We start from the raw sequence: 22678 nt of genomic DNA on the forward strand, positions 1-22678 counted from the left end.
TATTGTTTGGTACAGAAAAATTCATGTTTTTATTTAGTTACAAGCTAATTTGGTTTGGGCATAACAAAGTACTTATATCAATATATTTAAATTATCAGTTTGCGAGCCAAGTGAGTGTATATTCCCGACCTTTGACTTCATAAATTTGCATACGAATGACCTCAGCTTGATGTTTAAATAGGAATTGGCATGCCCACGTTCGAGACTATATTTTTTAAATATATTCTCTTTCTTTTATCCCACAATGGTGGATGTTTTGCATATCTTCAAATTATCGCTGACATCTTGGTAGTTTGGAATAAATTTTTCTGGAATACCTTTCAACTCTTTCGAAGCCATTTAAATATTAATTTTCATCGTCATCCTGTGTTACCTTTAAGTCCATTTTAATAACTTCCATCTGTTTTTGTAAACGCATGTTGCATGCATTTTCATTATTTATTTCAGGAAGATGGTCCTTGCACAAATGATGAATAAATTTTTACAACGGAAGCAAATTCGAGCAAGATGATGTTCTCAGCTCATCACCGTCCTCACCATCACAGAAATTATCGTTTAACTGTGTATGACGAAATGTTTATTTGCTCTTTGCGATTATTTATTACAAAAATGCTTATGTACCTTGTTAAAATTTTCGTTGCGCTGATAAAATTCAATCTTTTTACCATTGTTCAATTTTGCAAATTTATAAAACTTGTCGCCAGTTTTCTTGAATAAGCTTTTTCTGGATTCCATTTTTTGACATGGTTGCTTATTTGCACCTTACCAATATACCACAGCTAAAAATACTCATAAATATAAATCTTAATTAGTCTGGAATTTGCCAATAAAGCCCGTTTCTTTAAGAATATATATTATATTAAAATAAACTGTTTATATTTTGAAGAAATGTTAAAGTTTTACATATAACCAATATTTTTAGAACAAATTTTTCATAAATTTTAAGAAAATAACAATATGTTACTGAATCCCGAACTCACCTTAACTTTTCTCCATGGCGACCTCTCAGCTGTCGCTTTGTCTACATCTCATCAGCTGATAGTTTCTCTACTCCCCTTTTACAATGTTCCGAAGTAACATTATGAAATTGCAATCTAAATGAGTATGAATTAAGAATGAAACCAAGATTACGCCAACTACCATCTTGTGACGTAATTCTTTTGAGATGAGAGAGAGATTCTATGCATGTAAATTGTAATCAAAAATATACACACTTTTGTTAACTGGTGAAATAACTTATTTAATTAGTTTTTGGTGAAAATGAATAGAATAATGTTGCATGAAAATATTCGGGTAGTTTTCAAGTAAATACATTTATCTATTGACAGCATAATTGCCCATTTAAGAAATGGGTAAAAGGGATTCCCTACAAGAAAAGTGACAGTCAGTTGACCGGTAATTTGAAAGTGAGAACAGAAAAAATTCTGCAGCGCGCAGAATAAAGTTTCTATCATTTCCTTAAGGGTTTTGTGCAAAAACCTATTTAAACAAAAGTATTTGTGTGAGTCTCGCATAGCTCCATATTTTGCTTGCGGGACCGCCGGTAGGCATTTTTTCGCAAGGAGAAGCTTTAACCAGTTGAATCTGCGTCTGAGAGTTTTCCTACTCCTCTTTTATCATCTCTCGCACTTTCTCTGCCACTCCTTTCCTCTAAGCTTTACTATGGCTGTCGCGCACCATTCTCTAACCCAGTTCTACATCTGTTGGGATCGGATCATGTGCGGTACTATATTTTCAGGGGTCAGCCGCTCTCCAAGAAGTTTCTCTACTTCCTCTCTTTCATCTTTATAACGTGAGCACAGAAAGAAAATGTGGCATGCGTTTTAACTCCAGTTTCCACAAAAAGTCATACCTTTCGTCATGCCTAGTGCTTTTTGTTTTGTCGAAAAATTTTTGAGCTCTATCGCCATTATGTCTGGTGGCATGATACCTGTAATAATTGCAACGGCTTCATGAGACATAGTCCTGAAAGCGCCATTGCGTTTAAACGAACTACTGATCTCGACTTTTCCGCATATGTTTTGTGCTGCAATACTGTTCCCCATATACCTAAGTAGGTGCGGCGTACATTAGTACTGACCGGCTCACTTTGCTCAGGAGAGTGCGTCTACTCTGACTAGGTCCACCTATGTTGGCCATTATTCTCGTTAATGAAGCTGTCACACCTTTCCTAGTTTTTCACATGCTTTCTCAATGTAGGTCCGATAGTTTAACATAGCCTCGTGTCTATCATCACACCTAAGTATTTCAACGAATGTTGCGTTGAAATATTGTATCCATCAATGTTGAGCGTAGTCGCCTCTAGCTTTTTCCTATTTTTTATTATTATTTTTATCGCCGCGTGGTACTTTAACTGGCTTATTTCCTTTGCTACAACTGTTAGTGTTATGTCATCAGCATACCCGATTATCTGTATCTCTTTGGGTAGTGAGAGACGTAACACTCCCTTATAATAAATTTTCCACAATTGCGGCCCTAAGACTGAGCCTTGTGGTACTCCGCCTGTCACAATACAGTTTTCCGGTCCTTCATTCGTTTCATATAGTAGTAACCTATCCGAGAGGTAGCTAGATATGATCCTCAGCAGGTAGAGTGGTGTTTTCTTTCGTTCGAGAGCTTGTATAATATGCGCCCAATAGGCCGAGTTAGTTCCTTCAATTGCCTTGCTTGCGACCTCCGTTAGCTTTTTGATGACGTGTATTGTTGACCTGTGTCTTCGAAATACATATTGATTTTCTGCCAGGCCCAGTGGTTTTCTTTCTGAGTGTTCTTCTAGCCGTACATAGATTATATGCTCCAATATTTGTCCCATTATGTGCAACATACATATAGATCGCTACGAGCCTGGCTCCCCTGCTGGTTTATTTGGTTTTTGTATAAGCACTAGTCGCTGTTTTTGTTTTTTTTTACAAATTTTAGGGAAAACTCCCTCTCGCAAGCACTGCGTATATAGTTCCGTAAACGGCGCTGATTTCAGTTTAATAGCGAGCCGGGATGCCATCGAGGCCTGATGCTTTAGAGTTCGAAAAAGCGAATATCTCGGCCGTTTAAATAACTTTTTCATCAGTGACTAGGAGTGCGTTCATTGCTCCAGATTCATCTATATGCCGCATTTGTAGAATTTGCGGAGGAAAAATGGTTTGGTCTACTGTTTTTAATAATCCAGCGCATGTTGGTGCTTGTACTTTATGACCTCTAACCTTTGTCATGTCGATCTTGTATGCTTGGCCTTGCTCTTCTCTATTATCTTTTTGAGGTAATTTCGCTTCTTCTTAAAGAGTTCGTAAAGCCTTGTGAATTCTGTTGATTGCCGTCCCCTTTGGCACTGGCGTCCACTGCTGTTTTTATGTTGTACGACGATTATTGCCACGCCAATTTTCTGTTCAAAGACTGTATGCGTAAGCACGTCGTGTGCTGCTTCGCAGTGATTGATGTTGAGCTGCAAAGCTCTCATATTTTGGCCTTTTACACGCTTCTTAGTAGAGAGGACATTTCTTGTCTCCTACCTGATGGTCTGATTTCTCTTTTCCTTCTTTTTTACATGCACCGCAGGACGGTTCCTTGTTGCATGTCGTCGCGAAGTGCCCTCTCTCCACATTTGAGGCACCACTGACTCCTATCGTCTGATTTTCTGCAGGTTGTCGCCAGGTGGTCACATTCCAAACATCTGAAGCATTTTTTGAGATTCGGCTTCTCCCTGATTCTACTTACCACCCATCCTATTTTAATTTTTCTTGCTTCAATAAGTCGCCTATCGAGGTCTCATAATTCTTTAATTTACGTACGAATAAAGTTAACAATGTCTTCTTCGCCGGTTAATTCATCGATATCTTGGAACTCATGCATTACTGCTTTAATTCTTGCTTGGTCACCAAGCACGAATTGGTCACCAAGCCTATTTCGATTATGTAGTCAGCAGTACTCTCCATTTGCGCGCTCTTAAGCTCCATCAGAATTTCACCTTTAGCCGTCTTTCTGATATGAGTTACACTTTCGCCCAGTTTTTGCAGGGCATCTTTTTTAATAACAGCTTTTAGGATATCGCCGTATGTTGTGCTCCTGGTTCGCGCAGTGATTATCCCATCGGGCATTTCTATGAACCTCTGGATTTCATTGCCAAGCTCCATCATGTGGTTTCCGCGCGGTTGTACCGCTTTCACCTGCGGCGTGTTCTCTTGTAACGTTTAAGGGGATCGCCCGCTTAAAGGAATCTATTTCCGTTATTGGCGTCTTTTGCGCCTAAATGTCACTGCTACTTTTATTATCACTTGTGTTGGTTGTAATTTATCTTATATAAAATTCCATTCCTTTCTCTTTTACTAGCGCATCGTGTGTAGGGGGCGGGCCGAAATAAACAAAAGCGGGTATACCATCGGCACCTACCCCAGTTACCTGAGGCTTGTTCTTCGCGTTACCGGTCACGGAAAACACGGACGCACCAGCGCTCGCCGGGGGCAACGCAGACTACTAATCTTGCGCCCAATGCTTATTCCCTGACCAAAGCCTGAAGGGACTGGTTGCTGATGCGGCTGACACCTCGGTAGAGTAGGCTCTCACCACCCTATCCATCTTGGCAGCAGATAAGTTGCTGTTATGATTTCAAGGGTGTTGTTGTGCGTGTCGTTTCGATACAGTCACAGGAACTTCAGCGGATTTGCTAGATTTTATACCTCATTCCAGTTTATACCTTCGTTCCAGTTTGCATTGCTGATTTTATGCTAACTGATGCCATTGATAGATTTTTTAATTACTGGCAGCTTTAAAGTCAAATGGATTATTCCAAAAGTGATAGTTTTAGTTCACTTGACGCAATTTCTTTCTCGCAACATATATCCTATAAAATTAAAAACAAAAACCACAAATATAGTAAAATAATAATATTAAAATTATACTTTACATAAATCACTTACAATGACATTTTAGCTAGCACAGTTGGTGTTGGGGTTAGGTTTTTGTGCAACAACTTTTTAAATGTTGCAAGTTGTTTATTTACTCGCTTTCCATTTTTCGAATTTGCTGCAATGATAACTCGAAGACAAATGATCCGATCATCATGCATTTTTTTGCCTGTTCTGTATATAATTCTACATATAATGACCTATCACCTTTTTGTTCTAATCAAAAATGAAATTTTGTCATGCCAAAAACGATTAAAATCTGGAATAGAATTCAAATTTTTTTAAAACACCGCTATTTTGTTAATTTTTAATTTTTTTTGATCGTAGTTCATTGTCATTGAGAATATCTTCTAGTTTAGGACTTTTCTTTAGCGCGGTTGGAGATCTCGTGTAACTCAACGTTTTTTAGGCTGTCACCTAGTGTCCCCTTAAGAATTTTATTTGATTAATATTAAAAAACTTGAAAATTTTCTAGCACCATTGTTTTAGTTTTTTTTATTTGTATTAATTTTTATTTATTCTTAACTTATTTTGCATGTCAAATTGCACTAACACGGTCGTCTTTACCAATACAAGCAAAAAGAATTGCAGCGAAGCTTCTTTATTGAACTCGAAGAGACCACATAGCATGTAGCGAAGTTTGTGACAACTTAGTTGTAAGGCAAATGTGTCCAACTAGATGAAAAAATAAAATAAATTACTAAAGACAAACATTTAGATTACAAAGCCAAAAATGGGCTGGGTTTCAGTAGAAACTAGACCGAAGATGAATTTCTTTGAGAGCACGAATCGTGAATAAAAAAGGGTCCAGAATAGTCGTGATACATGATCGCAGAATGTACTAGGAACTCGTAGAGGTCTTTGTTACAGAAGCTACTTCTGTAGCACATTACTACCAAGAACGTTACGACTGCATATATTCGCCCATGCCCTGACTTGATTTTTCTTCAGACGGAATATGCCCCATTATCATGAATCTTAGTGTTTCTATTAAGATAGGGCAAATTATTGCAATAATTTTATTGAATGAAGTTGTAAAGACATATAATAGATTAATATCTTTAATTCACTGATTTTAAAAAGCAGATACAAAAAAAAATCAACTAGTTTTGCGGTTTATAATATTCCTATCACGCAAACGGTGTTTAGTTTGTATTGACCGTTAAAACTTCAAACATGTATTTATAACAGCCGAACCCGGATTTTCATATATCCAATCCAGAGGTACAATTACAACTGCATTCCCTAATTTTTTTCTTTCCAACTGTTACAACAGTAACTATATGTTAGTATATTGGATATTAACGTAATAAGGTTCGTAAGCTTTAAAATATTACGTCTAATAATGAGAAACATGTGATAAAAGTACTTAAAAAATAGGACTCTAAATTCTAGAAGTCGTTATGGAGCAATCTCACTAGTCGGATGACCGTTTTTTTATTAAGAATTGTCTAACTAAACTCAAACAGTTCTAAAGCCCAAGAAATTGTGGTTAATAGTCGTTTAATATAAATACATGTATAAAATACTATTTTACCGCTTTTCTCAAGCTAATGCTGTCACAGGTATCAAGGAGCGCGACGTGTTTTCTCAGTAACTGTCCGGTACGATTGTATTTTACCAGCACTGCATCCAGCATACCCATAGCCATTGCCGTATCTCCAAAGAAGACGGCAGTGAAGAACAGTTCGTTGGTCTGCAACCACAAGTTCCTTGTCTGATTCTGGCTGAGGAGGAGACAAGCACCATATACCGTACGCATATTGGCCGTGAACAGGCGCAGTAGCAGGGCAGCCAATGTCAGCTCGACGATTTTGAATATGCGTTGCGTCAGACGATAGCCAGTGAGGTGTAGCATAGCCAGATTGTTTATATGACTAGCAAACTCTTCATCTACAGATTTACAAGACATTGGACATTGCAGTTGCTCGAAGATTGCTTTTAGCTGTGAATTTATCTGAGAAAACTGTCTGTAGAGTTGACTGAATATATAGAAGAAATTTCCCGAGACGGTTAGCATAAAAGTGTTCAACGCAAATGAGATAAATGTGATCGAAATGTACCGGGCATCAGTGCCCGGGTGCTGAGTCAAGAAATTATAAGCATTCATTATAACAAGAACATAAGCGAGGCAGAATTTTAAAATAATGAGATTTGCTACGCGGTGCTCGATGGTTGTCCTATCAAGCTCACTCTTTTTCTCGACATTCCCGTCAATTGGTCCACTTGCAGCTTCAGTGAATGCCTTAAGCCGAGTTTCCAGCGCACAATAATCTATATACGCCGACTTTATGAGTTCTCTTTTGCACCATATCTCTTTGACGAGCACTACCATGAAGAGATTCTTCGTCAGATGTGTAACGCTGTAGGTCCACTGCAATATTGGATCGTTTGTCAAGAAGCCTCTGCTGAAGTAGTAGTAGCCCGCGTAAGTTGTGGCAATTACACAGAAAATATGCGCAAAAGCGCTGTACACGAGATAACAAGGTGTGACCCGAAACTCAAGAGTTCTTCCATATAGTGGAGCTGGCAGTAAACCCACAATGAGCGAGTTGTAATAAGAATTATTCAGCACGAAGCGAAATAAACGTGCGCGTAACATTTTTTGTATTCTACTGAGGTGTGAATAAAAGCTTAAGCTAGTTGCTTTTAAATGTTATTATTGCGTGTTTGTTATTATAATCAATTATAGACAATTTATTTGCTGATACTATCTACTGGGAGGGCTTGAATGGGTGTAGAAAAGAAAGGGGTTTAGCCACCACTGCACTACAGAAGTAAAAACAACTACAAAAACAACTCATTTAATTCGAAATATTCTTAATATATCTACTGAGCACCCTGAAACTTAGTCGGAGTATAGTAGAGTTTCCATAAGTATGTTCCCGACCATTACAAGAAGCAAAGTCTACTGTCTTTTTTGTCTCAAACACTCTTTTGAATTGCTAAACTTACTGGGTTTCGATGGGGTATGTTGAAGAGGTGTTCAACAATTTACTTAGTTTCTGCGCTTGAAAAATACTCGATCAAAGTTTATCAAGATATCTGTGACTATGGTATGGAGCTCACCTTGAATAGTGTTTTTAGTGCTAGAATCAAAATTCAAGTAGAACGCCCAATCATATCTGTAAGTGGAGTTTGTTAGGTCGAGAGCTTTATAGAGGCAATAAATCAAATCACATTCTTCTTTGTTAACACACAAAGATTTCGTATATATCTAGCTAATTATCTCTTCTTCTTCGAGTATAACTCAGCCTTTAGTCGTGCGTACTTGCTAATATTTTTTGAACATACCAATGTGTCATCTCCCCCTTGAGTTAAAATTTTATGGCCACTGGTCAAGATGTGTGGTTGATGTTTAAAGTTAACTAATCTACTTAATAGCATCGCGATGGTGTGCTAGTTGCATAATTTATAAGAGTGTCAATATTTGGCCAAGTCTTTGCTACTATCGTTGACTAGTAAAGAGAAAGTATATTAGCAAGAAAGCAGAAAAAATATTTAATAACTGAGGTCAGAAAGGTTGAACTATTGCTGTAATATAAATGAGTAACTATAATTTGAAGGTGTTTTTACTATAAAATTTTATAAGTAGAAAAATTTTAAAGCTTTTAAGAAAGTTGAGAGAGGGAAGAGCTTTCATAAGCATTTAAATTTACACAACATTATAGGGCAACCCAACAAACTGCACAACTCTAAAAAGAAACCAAGCTGATTTTTACCACTTTATTAGCAAAATTGGAAACAGAAAAACTATACGCAGATCAGAGAACGTGAAAGCAGAGAGAGAGAGAGAGGAGAAGGTGCAGGCTCGATAGCGAACAATTGAAAAATTTTAACTGGGAATTCTCCTCACGACGAAGGAGCTCGCCTCGTGAAATATTAACATTATTCGATTTTTAGCAAAAGGAAACTTAAAAAATTAGACAATTTCTGTTGGTAACATTTACGTTAACAAAGAACGTGAAGCAATTGTTGCAAGTTCTCTAGAATGAATGTTTGCGTAAACGTTTGGTATTTTAAGATGTTATAGAAACTTTTAAAGAACTATTCCCTTTTTGATATGTTTTGAGATATTTATAGAATTTGGATTTTATATAAATAGTAGATTCCTTTAAAACATATTTTATACATATATATATATGTATGGATAGTGAGAAAAGCAAGGCCGTTCAATCTGTTTACACTAGACGTATTCCACAAGTAAGTTTTCAGCTTGCGAAGGATTGAAAATGTTTTTTTACTGGCAGCAGCTGATGCCGGTAGAGTTTCAGTGATCTGCAGATATCGATGCATAACTTTTTGTTACAAATATTTAGAGTTTCAGTGAATGTTTTTTGTTCTTTCCCATTTAGTATCCTCGAGTATAATCTGAAATTCGAAATGTTTTCATTCTGCAATAACATTTATTAATTTAAGAATGTTTCGAATGGAACTTACCTACTTTTTTAAAATCAAAATTATGTTATTGTATACTGTAGAACTACAAAAAATAATTAACACGCATTTTTTATTTTCCCATTAGAACAAATTCTTTCATAAGTTATGTGAATTTAAATTTTGCATATTTAGATATGTATGTATGGTATACTGTGAATGCTTATAAGGTGAATAACAGTTGAAATACGCCATTTATAACTTCTGTACAAACGCTCTATTATCAATTACTGAGAAATGGTATAAAGATAATACGTGTCAACTTTTATTTTATTCAAAATCAAAATAAAAATTCCCGATTTAATTTAATGAGTTTAAGGGTGCAAGAATGGGATTTTTACAAGCCATAAAATAAACATCCTTAATTGAACTCCTCGTATCTGATTCGAAGCTTGTTTAAGTTTAATTTCCACATAGTAGTATCCGAATGGATTGGTACGGGCATTGCGTATAAATGTGGGTCATTCCCTTGGAGCCTAAAAGGTTCGATTGCGCATAAATAATTATATTGTACTATGCACTGAATCTACGGGCAATATGGTATGACCCAGAAGCAAAAAGAAAATTTGATATTGTTTTTTTATAAAGTTTGAAAATTTTAAAAACTACTTTCTACAATATGAAAATTATTATAGAGAGCCAAAGATATTTCATTGTATCCTCGTTTACGGTCCTCGTCTCTCCATAAAAAACATTTCTGGTACTATTCTCATATACGCTAAAATTATAGTATGAATATTTTCGAGAGTGAAAATATTTTTATTAAGAGGAGTATTTAAAACTTAACAGGTCACTGAATACTACAAATACTATAATTTAAGGAAGACGTCCTTACAGACAATTAATATATTATATTACATTAAATTTTATATATTTAGTGAAGTTGTTAACTTGACTTTTTTGCTGTGGGCCTCAGAAAAACTGCGCTGTTATCTTCATTAAAGAGAACATCTCATATGTTAATGAATGCAACACAAACATATTAATCTAGTTATTCTTATTTTGTTTTGTTTTTAATATTTCATCACAGTGATTGTAAAGGCATGTTACATACGCTAAAATGTAACTCTCCATATCTGTCTAACCAGAGAACGTAACAAGTTTTACGTAAAAAGATTTTTACATTCTCTGCTTTTATGTTCTCTAGAATATTATAATAATTTATCAGATGATGATTGGGTAACTTTAGAACAACCTTGCATCAAAAACATAATTTCATAAAAAATGTTATTTCGCAAGAAAGATATATTAAATATACTTTATAACTCATCAAATCTATATTTACTACATATGTACCTACAAGTATGTACTTTTTTCTATATTTCAAATGATTTTGTGCAATTATCTAGGAATAAAAATGATAATAAAATTTTTATTTTCAGTTTATTCATTCTTTTCAGTTTCAAAAATTATAGTGTACTGTTTACAAATTATTTCCAAGTGGCGTATTTACGTAAATAATTCATAACAAAATCTTAATCATTCATATATTCTTGTAAAATCCACATATTTTCTTGTAAAATATGAATACAGGTAGGAATCATATTTATATTTCTATGCTTTACAAGAGAATGTTAATGAATGGAGAAGGCGCAAGTGTCTGGCGTTACCTTCATATGCAAGATTTTCTGATTGCTATTTTTTGGCAAACAGGGTTTTTTACAGGTTTCTGCTCAATAGCAGCGAATATGTTAGAAAATGGTGAATTCCTAAGTCTGTTAACTATTCAATTGAACATTATACGAAATTCGATTTACATCTTTCCCTTCTTCCACGTTCTCTCGTCCTCTGGTATAGTTTTATTTTCGATGTTTTGTGTTTCAATGTTCCCTCTTGTAAATATTAAAATTTGGAATAAAAAAATAGCAGAGACTCTTAATAATTTATATATATTAACTTTCTGTCGAAAACTTTCCTAAGCTTTCGTTATAATTGTTGCGAAAGTGTGCTCACAAAAAGCGCTTCTTACTGTGAGCTTTTTGCTATAAGAAATAACGGTTTAAGCGAATATCCCATTAAACTGTTTTTCGAAAGCTTATGATAAGCGTTTACGGTGCTATCGAAACTGTACCATACGATTCTCTGGTGTATCTGCACTTTGGTCACAGAAGTGACACAAATCCGTAGCCTGCAGTGACATGTATATTATAAAATACGACAAACTGCCTTAATTTTTAAACCGTTTTGTATCGAACTTTTCAGAAACAGCCTCGCCTGCCGAAGCACAGGCATTTGTTGCCAGTGGCGATTTCTACTAGCCCTTTCTTTTTTCCGCAGCTCATCTCGTAAAGTGTGGGGGCCCACAGCGAAGAACGGTTCCGGTCCTATGAACTTATTGCTGCAACTTCTTTCGTTAGGCAATCGGCTAGTCCAGTTCCATTGATGCCTCTATACCCAGGGATTCATGCTAGTAAGATGTTATTTTCCGTGACAACCCTGTTAAGCATTTTTATGCACTCCAATACCATTGCTGATTTGATTTTAACGGAAGAGACTACCTGAAGTGTACCTGTGGCCTTACTATCACTGAGTATTACAATTCGTTCCCCCAGATAGTTTTTCTCTTGAATAATGTCTGCACATTTACTAATGGCATAGACCTCAGCTTGAAAATGCTTGGAAACATGCCCATGAATTGGGTAGGTGGTCCCACTATACCAGCCTCAATTCTATCTGCCGGTTTTGAACTGTCTATATACCATTGCATTGTGTACCTACTCAAGTACTCCTCGACGTTGTAGTTCTTCTATTCACTTATACTACCCAGTGAGACTTTGAACCCCATTTCAAAGTAAATTCTCTTGGTAATGTCGTCTCTAGGAAAGAATGTCAAAGGTAGACTCTCTCCAATGACACTTTGTTTCTGAGGGCTTATTACCCTGTAATTGCCATATCCCGATGATAGGCCATATGAAGTAGAGTGATGCCCAGAATCTCCTCTAGAGCAACGGTTGGACACGTGGACGTGGCACTTGTGATACATACGCATGCCACCGTGTGCAGTTTTGTCAGCTGTTGGTCTCAACAGTTTTGAGTGAGACTTTTGACCCCTCATGATGCCACTCCATATGTGACCATTGGTTTGACTATCACGGTGTACATCCATCGTAATGAACCTGGTTTGCTGTCCGAGGTTCTATCAGATAGGAGTTTGCACACCATTAACGCTTCGATGGCTTTCGCAATCGTGGAGTTCACGTGATTTTTCCATCTAAGTTTTGAATCTAGTGCCAATCCTAGATATTTAATTTCCTCAATCCATAGAGCGTTAGGGCTCTCAGGGATGGAAGAGTTCTCTCTTTTGTGAAAGGAATGATGACAGTTTTTGATGGATTTATGTTAAGCCCAACTTTTACTCACCATTTTATTGCTAGGGTGAGTCCTCTTTGGATGATGTCACAAGTACTCTTAAACTTCCCTCTTGTCGTAGTCTAGAAAAGGACCAAAAGTCTTCATTTAACACAAACATGACATTGTTGGTATAGTAATTGAGTTAGTGACAGTTATCAGAGATAACTAAACTTTCACGTGATGGCAGCTAATTTTGATTTCGAATTGAGTATGGTACATATAGAAATAGACGAAGTGGAGAGGAAGAGAAGTAAAGATTTTTGATGCAAAGGAAAATATTTATGAGAATGCGTTAGCGAACTAGTGAAATGAGGGAGAGCTCGTGGCATGACAGAGAGTTCCAGGTGTGAGTGAGAGCTGTTAGCATGAGTGTGACTTCTGGTTCTAGTGGCAGTAGTGTGTGAAATACGAGTATGAGCATTTGGCTGAATTGGTTGAGAAGTTCAAGTTCCTAAATAGTTTTATGGAAATCTTATTAGTTAATGTCTAATGTCCGGCTGCTGCCGAGTACAAACAGTGAAATATATGCTTATACTAATAACCTACACAATGGGGACATACGCTTGAGCACAACGGAAACGACTCGTCCATTCGTCAGTCGCCTGCTGCTAAATTGGCGAATTGTAGGTTAGTTAGTAGTTGGTGTTGTGGGCCAATTTGGTGATAACCACATTGTGTGAGCTTGATTACTGAATGTAAACGCTTAGCCCATTAGTTGCAGCTGATATAATTCGCATAAGATTTCAAAGGAAGCCGACTTCACTCATCTCCGCTATCCCTTTGTTAAGGCACAATGCGGGTCACTAGTGATAAGTATGAATATATTCAATTAGTTGTTTGGTAAACATTTTCGCAGTATGTAATGAACGACTGGCAGGCAAATAAGCTGGATGAGAACGAGTTATACTGCATAACTAAGAAACACGATTACAAAGTAGTGTTGGCAGGCGGACAGTGGCATGCTGAGTTATGATGCCTGTCTGCGCGACATGGATGGGTTGAGTAGGCGGAATATTTAGTATCTACTTATGTGGCAATCGAATGGGAAGGTATCAAAGCACGCATAACGATCACGCCGGCTTACAGTCGGTTCAACGGCTGTTCGAGACCTGCTAGGCTGTTTCCGTTACCTAACGGGCTAAGTGTAATGACCTAAATCCTTGTATTTCAATGAGTTCCATGTAGTTGGGCGCATACGAAAATTGCCAGTCGTGCGTATAATTGGAATTAATACGAACTCGGCGGATGCTACGTCAATGCAAAAAGAAGCATGGCATCTATACAACGCCGTTAGTGGGATGTGGGTATGGTATTAGCTCAAGAGGGGCGTTATACTTGTAGTACAACTACCCCGCAAAATAGTTAATGGCAACTCGTACTCTGACGGTAATGTTGAAATGTCTCCACCTACATACCTTTAAACGATTGTGGCTGTGGTAGGCCATGCTATACTAGGCGCGCCGAGGCAACAACCAGCCCAGTTGCGTACGCGCTCCTCTGATTTGGCTCATTTCAGTGTCGTACGTCTAATGAAATAGCGTCAATTCTTTTTTCCGTTTTTGACGAATCGCACGTTGATGGCGGTGGCACGGCATGACATCTCTAAATGAGCATATTGACGGCTGGCAACTAACGGCTATTGCTATACTGTCGAATTTCACAGATACCGGGTACAAATATATGTGTTTATCTGGATGTTGCTAATAATGTTGCCCCCTGTTTACGTTACTATGCGTCATTCAATCCCGAGGGACTTTGTTAGTTTCGGTCATAGATAAAGAGATGCCCAACTCTCCTGTCACTTGGAAATGAAAGAGCAACTGACCTAGCCGATTTTGACAGTTGACTGGACCGGGTAGGTTTTGACGCTATTTCGATTGGAACGACTGAAATGGCCAAATTTAAATATTACTAAAAATATTTGTGAACGGAGAGATTTGTTGCCGCCGTTCAAGATCACTAACAAAAAATATAAAACAATGAAAAAAATAAAATATGAAATTTGAATGTATTCGGTGAAATGTTTTTTTGATGTGATGCTTGGAAGTATTAATTTTCAATCGAAAATGTTAAGAACCATTAATTTTTAATCTTAATAAATGTTGGGTGTTTTTATTTAAATGCCAAAAAGTGTTATTTTGTCCGATCTGACTACAATGGAAATGTTCCCCTTTATCCTTGGTTTGGGTATTGCAGGTGTGGAACTGGTCATTTGATTTAAAAGAAATGAGGAAATCTCTATAATTTATTAAAAACCCTTAAAACTAGTTTCATAAAAATTCGGAATTCCGAAGACATAATCCCGAAATTTTAGAAATATATGTATGTGTAATAACGATAGTCACCACGCATGCATCCCCAACTTAGCTTGGCTAAGCTTCGAATAGAACTGTAGCAGCTAAGCCAAGTTTCAGTACAACACACACGCTACAATAGCACAAAAAACCTGGCCGAAATCCATTGCTAGCATATTAAAGAAGTCGGGTGCAGTAAGTTCATCGCTAGCTTACTCAAGTAAATTAATAATTTAGGGTACTTAAATTATAGTACGTAGCAATGTGAATTTCTTCTAGAAAAATAAATCACGCAAAAGAATCGTATCACGTTGCCTGAGGTATTCAAAAAGTCCAAAAAGGTTCCATCTGCTGAATTGGGCTCATCACCAAAAATACGAGACGACCTTCTGCGTACAACTTGCATCAGACTTAAGGTTTTCACCGGACTTAAATTAACTGTATTTTTTGAAATAAGTTTATGCAAGACAGGTATTTTATACTCCTGGATGGCCAAACGAAATTTGATGTTTTATTTTATAGATATGTTAGTAATTTATTTCTCCAACAATAATTTTTAGTTTAGTAGATTTGGTACAGAAAATCGGCAATTCTTCTATTTTATCTAAACACGGTAACTCTTTCAACTTTAGAAGATGAGCTTTAGATGAGTTGTTTAATAATCTAATACTATCTTAACACATAAATTACCCCTAAGGACTCTTCACAGCATTCATGGTCATTTTACTTTAATTTCCTAATTGGCGCGTTACCTATCAGCTACTTTGAGAACTTGCATTTTTCCGTAGGTATTTGATCGCGGCAAGCAATAATCACCTGAAAAAGATTACTTGGATAGTTGCCAGATTGACGCAAAGTATTTATTGGCAATTAAATCGGAACCACAGTATAATGGACACATTAAATCTGGTTCCTCCATGTTTGTATTTCGCTTACCTGGTTTTGGGAGCTTGACAGCAACTGCAATCAAGAAACCAATTTTTCTGCTACGCGAAACCGCGAAATGTGTTTCTAGACATCAGATCTTTATCGCTAAAAGTAATTTCCACTTCAATATTGCGAGCACACAAGGCACACACATGAAGCCGAGAGCGCACTGCTCTCTTGGTCATATCAACTAAATAATGGCAATTGTGTAATTGCTTTGCCCGCTATTATTCGAATACGGACGCGCAGCCACCCACCTCAGTGATTGCCTGTGACGCTCGCGAGCAGCAAGAGGTGGAAAATGTATGCGCTGCCACTTATTTGCACAGCTGCTGCTAAAGCAACGCGGCTGCTATCAATTGTCGGCGTTAGTCGGCTAGGCGAACCAAAGCTTTGGCTGCGCTGCCGGCAGGTATTGCGTGCTCTAAGAGGGTGGGGTTTGTGGGGGTGGTGGGGCTGATGTGGCGAGTCAGTGGCTTGTTGTTGGCAGCAATAACCAGCAGCAGTAGCACCAGCAGTCACGTCATTTCGTTTTATCTGACAGCGTTTGTCGAACGTGTGCCAATATAGCGAAGCGCAAACTGCTGTGAATTGTGGCAGCGACAGCACCGACGGCAGTTGAAAGGCTGACAGACGACAGCAATGCCAGAGCTCAACAAATGCATCGCAAATGTAAGTACTTAGCCAAACTTTAAATGCTTTACACCCGTAATAGTTGGAGCGGGTAGCAATTGTGGTATTTGCTTTGCTGCGCTAGCATCGGTTAAAGCTGTCCGCCCATTTCAGTTCTAATGGAAATTTCATGTTCAATTTCCCATGCAAATGTGTACGAGTATTATAACTTGCAGGTGAGTAGATATACATACATATGTGTATGTATGTGTGTACATATGCGCGCAGATCGGTTGAGGTAGTCGTAGAACGCTAATGTTCGGCGAAGGTTTTCGGTTATTTCCAATTCAATTGGATTTATTCCGTGTGGCAGTAAGGTGAATATTAGATTTCTTCCAAAAAATCCATTCCATATAATACGTACAAAGGAGAGAGAGAGAGAGAGTGAAACCCCGGGTGGTGGTATTCGCATATTAAAGTTGAGGTGCGATATAGTAATTGGTTAGAAATGCAAATGCGAAAAATGCACAAAAAGATAAAATAAAATATATAAAAGTAGAGTGAACGAAAAATCAAATGAATACGTCATGCGACTGTTAGGGCTCAAATCGGATAAGATTTAAATTTTATTAGTGTTAGAAAAAGTTGTATCTGTCGAAAATTCACAGAAACGGAAATAAAGTACAAAAATGTGTGTATACAATTTTTTATTGTAAACTATCATTTCATGAGCAGAGCATATTATTTGCTTGTTTTTGGACTTTTTGCTTAAAAATTCAAAAATTTTCGTCGAATTGGTCTGCCCTTCAATCTGTATTCTTTACCGACAAACAGAAACGACCGATTTTATTGAATTAATTCATAATTGGTTCGAAGTCCTTAATTATGAAATTAATGAATTATTAAATAATCACATAATTTAATATTAAAACATTTATCATAGAAGCCTTTTACATCAAATCTGGTCACACAAATCTCCACGCTATCGTGTTGACTCATTTATGAAAGATACCAGTATAATATGTATTATAGTGCCGGGGAGGAGCAGGCTGGAGTACTTCCAAAAAGGTGTACTTATGACAAATTCGTCACTAAGGCAACTTTATGTACATTTGCAGACAAAGTACAAAGTTGATTTTATGCTGACAAATCCTCTTAACCAAGATAGTTCGCAACATTTTTTGGAGCGATACGAAGCAAGGGGGGAATTTACGACCGTTCTACAGCTCAAACATTTAAATATCGCCTGCGTAAATATGTATATATTGGGTAGGCATTTATATAATTTATGTGAAAAGTATAAATAAAATCAGATAAATTATTATTAAAAATATGTTTGCATAAGATTGCGAGGTAAATATTTTCTTCCTATAAATCAGTAAGAACTTTTATGACGACACACACATACACACTAGTAAGTACGTTAATATGTAGTTAAGGTTTTTAAATATAATTATATATTTAGAACAAAATAATAAAATAGACGTCTATCCATAAACAAAGCAAAGAAACGCATAATCAGATACAGTAAGTTTGTCTCCGAATACAGAAACCATTATTGTTGATGAATATTAAAAAATGTTTCACTATTTCCCTTCTCTTGAGAAAGCTCGGTGTTGGATGGACCAGGGTTATTTTTTAAAAGAGCCAACGCAAAAAAGAGTCATACCCGAAAAACTAATATTATCATAGAGAGTATAACACTCTCTTTAACATAAATCTTTTCTACTGCTACTTTTAAAACAAAGTAACGCATGTTGATTTTTACCTGCATAGAGCATTTTAAAGAAATAAAATTTAAGAAATTTAAATGCGATTAACCGTAAAAAAGAATTAATTTCAATCAAATTGGTACATACGGGTATGAGCACCGACGTGTAAGCCACAACCCATTTGTGACAAAGGACGGGACACATACGCAAAATATCGGATAATGATTGATTTTTCGTCGAAAAAATATGTGATTTAAATAATTGAAATTTTCAACTTTATCCGCCCATATCCATTTTATCTCCCAAAGCCTGGGACGGTATAACAAAATTTTCCCTACTAATATATTCTTACGCTCTTTTTTGTTTTTTGTATGTTTTCTTTTTTTTACCTCTGCTCTTCTCAACTCTTTATTTACATATATTTTATTTTTTCTTCTTTCTTTGTCGTTTTTATTTATTTTTATTATTTGATGTATACTTTTTTTTACATTTGTTTCTTTTAATTTATTTTATTTTTCGTTGCTTCTTATCTTATCATTTCTTTTATATAATATTACTGTGTATTTCTTCCACTGCGATCTCTTCGTTTTTCTCACGTCATTGATTTTCCAATCGACATCTGTTTGCATGCTGAGTGAAATTGTTTTATATTCAAACCTTGCATGATTCACATTATATTTGACTAATTTGCGCTATTATCTAATATGCCTTTTCAGTATATGGTAATAATCTCACCAACCTTTCAATGAGAATAATTTCTTCCACAGTTCCTATGTGCCTTCCGATATTACTTATGTATCTCAGCTTTCGTGTCTACCTTGAAGTAATCATAAAGCATAGAGATCATCATTCTATCAAGTGTTAAGAGGGACCATACCATTTGACAGAGTTTTCCTCTAGAATGTTTCAAAAAAATTCCACGTTTCAAATGTTTTATGAAATAAATATAATAATCAAATACACTCATTTTGCAGTCAGTTATTTTTTTTGGACTTTCGATGCTCATCATTCAGGGGAACTAGACGCCAATACGCATTTTATTCATCCACTCACTGAGCAGTCGGTCACCTCACTACAACCTACAAACATTATGAAAAAGCCTTCCAAGTTTAAGGTGGATTACTAAATGAATTTTCATCAGAACGTAACGCCTAACAATTATTTAGATAAAAAAAAAAATATTTGGAACTTTTATATATTATTCACTGGTAAACTTCTATAAAAGCCCACCAATAGTCTTTCGTGCACACAACTTCGTTACGGGATGGTGCAACCGAACGCTCGATTACTCACACGCCGTTGGTATTACTTTACGGTACGCGTCGCCTACTATAAGTCCTGTCGGCAGGGTTTTTGCCAGCGCTGTATAACTGGCATACTGGCGAGCTATACCAATACAGTGCTTGCATACAGCTTTGCTTTGCTTTGGGTACACCGGGGTTACTTGGAGCAATCTACCGATACCGACTTGGACGAATATAATGACAAATGCTGGCAGATACCTAAAGTTCGTCGTACTCTGTCTGCACGTTTGGACACGTCGTCAAAATATGATCCAACTTTGTAAAGAACTTTTATCTTGCCCTCAGATGAGGGTCATCGCACAATGCGTATGCGTTGGCTGGCAATCTGCTACTTCTGGTCAACATATATTTTAACGCCGTTAACCTCACTTTATGTGCTGTTGCAATTTCCGCAACAAACCAACGAGCACGTCGTAATGACATTCGTCAGGGGGACTCAATCAACGCCACACGCTTGTGATACACAGTTCATACAAAAATTCCAAACAATCAATGGGGAATTAAAAAGCGTGCTCACGGCTCTGGCAACCCTGTCAAGTGGTAGCAATAATGAGACGCGTGTAGGTCGTGCACGTTTACGCTTGCTGACGCTGCGTTTGTCTGGCTTGGTTGGGCATTTCGAATACCTGAGCTTCACTCAGCGCGTCTTGCGCTTCGGGCAGTTCACTTTTCTACTCATACTAATTAAGTGTTTCATTGTCAATATGAACACACTGCATACCTGCGTTTGGCACAATTTCACTTGAGTTCGCACTACAGTTTGATCGCATGTTTGTTGGTGGCGGTCCTTTATGCGAATTTAGCGACCAATATCATCATTTTGACGTGACTTCTTGTAAAGAAAGTGCCAACAGACAGCTTGGGCGAGTGGTAAGTGATAACTTTGAAAATAATGTGGATCCTTAAGCTTTCCTCTCTCTTTTCTCTCAATTTTCTTTGTAGGGTTGGAACAAGTCACAGTCATAATAGAACTCGATATGGAGCGAGAAATCAGTGATACATAAACTAAATAATTTTTTAGTATTGGTGGGTTTTGGTAGAACAACTGGCAGACAGAAGAACTTCAACTATTTTGTAAGCTCTTTACAAGACTTCTAACTTACACTATCAAAAAAAGTCTTCGCTCATGATTTATTGATTTTTATTGTTCTTTTAATATTAGCTTAATTATTTTAAAGCAATAACTCTAAAAAGAATTTCTTTTCAGCTTTATTTAAAAGAACTTTTCAGAGAACTTGCTGGTGTTGCACAATTAGAGAAAGACGAGAAATAAAATAGATTTCCAGTTGTTTTGTAAGGTGTAGTTTACAAAAAGCCAACATACAAATAATATATCCATAAAAAGTAAATTATAGCTGGGGTGGTGTGGAATGACGTGCCGTACTGTCGAAACTAAAATTATTAAGTCTATCTTACTATTTCTGTCCTTGATATAGTTTTTCTAGTATTATTTTCAAAAGCATACAGGCCTATAATGATACCTCTTTAAAATACGTTTCAAATTGTCATTCGCTTGGTAAGCGACAACAACGCTTATTCCGATCTGAAGATGTAGAGTTGTAAATGTTGATATAGCCGTGAAGATGTAAATGAGCTTCTTCAAAAGAAGAAACTTCGAGAACAGTAAGTATGAATATACTTTTGTAATGTTCTACATCGCTTTTCTATCAAAATTGTTTTTGTTTTTGTTTTGCGGAGACGGTACCAAGCCGACTTTCTGCCAAATCTTCTAATGTTTTTCTGTCAAAAACTAGGTGGTATAAGGACACCTATATGATTCAGTTTATCGATACGAGGAGAAGATGAGATATAATTTTTATATCGCTGAACAAAACTAAAATGGATCGTTACATTAATACCAATTTACCTATTTTCAATAACTCTTTCGGAAACAGTAGAATATTTGAAAATACCTACATAGTGGTGCCGGAAACTAATTCTCTTGACCCAATTACTTTTGTTGGTTGATCATAGAGATAGTAAGATGAGTAGAAGTTTTATCGTTGTATTGACAATTCGTAATTCTTTTCTTGTGCGAAAAAAAAAACAAATACTATATATTACAATATACAAGTATGTTAATAACTGTCAAATTCCAGCACGTACATAAGCCTTTGAAATTCAACTATGTGTTATAATATAATCATTATATCATAGTTACTAATTATGTTCTTTATGCCGCTGAAGTCTCAACATCAATGTGCATAACAGTTAAACAATGGCAACGTAAACATTTAATTCTACTGTTATTATGTTTTGTTAGTGCTGCACAGTGGGAAAACTGCTGATTTAGCGACGATTTATTACGAAATTCTACAAAAATAACCTTATTTTTTAACGGATAATTTTGTATTGTGGATAATAATAATTAGAATATATATATATTTTTGGTTACGCGTAAATTTATGTTTTTAATCTCGTATAAAACTGCTATAGTTGGATTTTGTCGGCTTTGCCTGCTTTTAAGGCATTTTTTTTTACAATTTGCACTAATTTTTGATATTAAAGATATAGGTATATACATATATACAAGTATATACGTTCGGATGTTACCGAACATTTTATACTCTCGCAAAGTCAAATGGTAGATTTTTTAGATTTCTTTGTGGATCTTGCCGCCTTGTTCGATGTTGACCGATATTTTCGGTAAAAAGTCAACTATAGGCACTGGGTTCCACATATTCAGTACCTAGGGGCTTGAACAATTTTGGTTCAATTTAGATAATTTATGGTTAGAAGGTGGCATACCTTAATCGCATTATTCACGCAAAGTTTTATCCCGATACAGTCATTGTTGCCTGATTTGCATACTGGAAAGTGAAAAAATCAGGTGGAATTTAAAATGGTGTTATGTGGGAAATAGGTGTGGTTGTAATCCGATTTCGGCCATTTTCGCACTATAGCATAGAAATATGAGAATAATGTTATGCAACGAATTTAGTTGAAATCGGTTAAGCAGATCCCAAGATATGGATTTTCACCTAAAAGTGGGCGGTGCCACGCCCACTATCTAATTTTGAACGTGGTTCCTATAAAATTATCTTATACCATCCCAGAGACAAAATTTAATGTCTCTGGCTTGTTTAGTGCTTGATTTATCGTGCTTTTAGTAGTTTTTAACAGTACCGTTATATGGGGAGTGG

At 36.4% G+C, this 22678-nt stretch overlaps 1 protein-coding gene and 2 long non-coding RNA genes across 4 annotated transcripts; 1 reads left to right on the forward strand and 2 right to left on the reverse strand.

Annotated features, from left to right (window-relative positions):
• On the reverse strand, positions 1 to 3241 carry LOC118682139 (uncharacterized). Of its 2 annotated transcripts, XR_011396023.1 has the most exons (3): positions 981 to 3241; positions 622 to 761; positions 1 to 559 (listed from the first exon to the last, which is right to left on the reverse strand). It is a non-coding gene; the product is annotated as an uncharacterized lncRNA (long non-coding RNA). The 2 variants fall into 2 exon arrangements; XR_004977814.2 differs by lacking the exon at positions 981 to 3241 and having other exon boundaries at positions 622 to 959.
• Positions 3242 to 5146: 1905 nt separating this feature from the next.
• LOC106614499 (putative gustatory receptor 58a) lies at positions 5147 to 7500 on the reverse strand. Its single transcript, XM_014230282.3, has 2 exons — positions 6436 to 7500; positions 5147 to 5573 (listed from the first exon to the last, which is right to left on the reverse strand). Exons 1-2 carry the CDS (start codon positions 7498 to 7500, stop codon positions 5403 to 5405), a joined length of 1236 nt encoding a protein of 411 aa, XP_014085757.2. The 3' UTR covers positions 5147 to 5402.
• A 12334-nt stretch (positions 7501 to 19834) lies between these two features.
• On the forward strand, positions 19835 to 21925 carry LOC118682146 (uncharacterized). Its single transcript, XR_011396139.1, has 3 exons — positions 19835 to 20405; positions 20478 to 21158; positions 21234 to 21925. It is a non-coding gene; the product is annotated as an uncharacterized lncRNA (long non-coding RNA).
• Positions 21926 to 22678: the final 753 nt, after the last annotated feature.

The sequence above is a fragment of the Bactrocera oleae genome, chromosome 4 (assembly GCF_042242935.1).
Source record: "Bactrocera oleae isolate idBacOlea1 chromosome 4, idBacOlea1, whole genome shotgun sequence".
Taxonomy (NCBI): Eukaryota; Metazoa; Arthropoda; class Insecta; order Diptera; family Tephritidae; genus Bactrocera; species Bactrocera oleae.

Coding starts and splice junctions, on each gene's coding strand:
- LOC106614499 (XM_014230282.3), bottom strand. CDS start 7,500: ATGTTACGCGCACGTTTATTTCGCTTCGTGCTGAATAATTCTTATTAC. Junction 5,574..6,435: donor GCATTAGCTTGAGAAAAGCG/GTAAAATAGTAT, acceptor TTTTTCATCTAG/TTGGACACATTTGCCTTACA.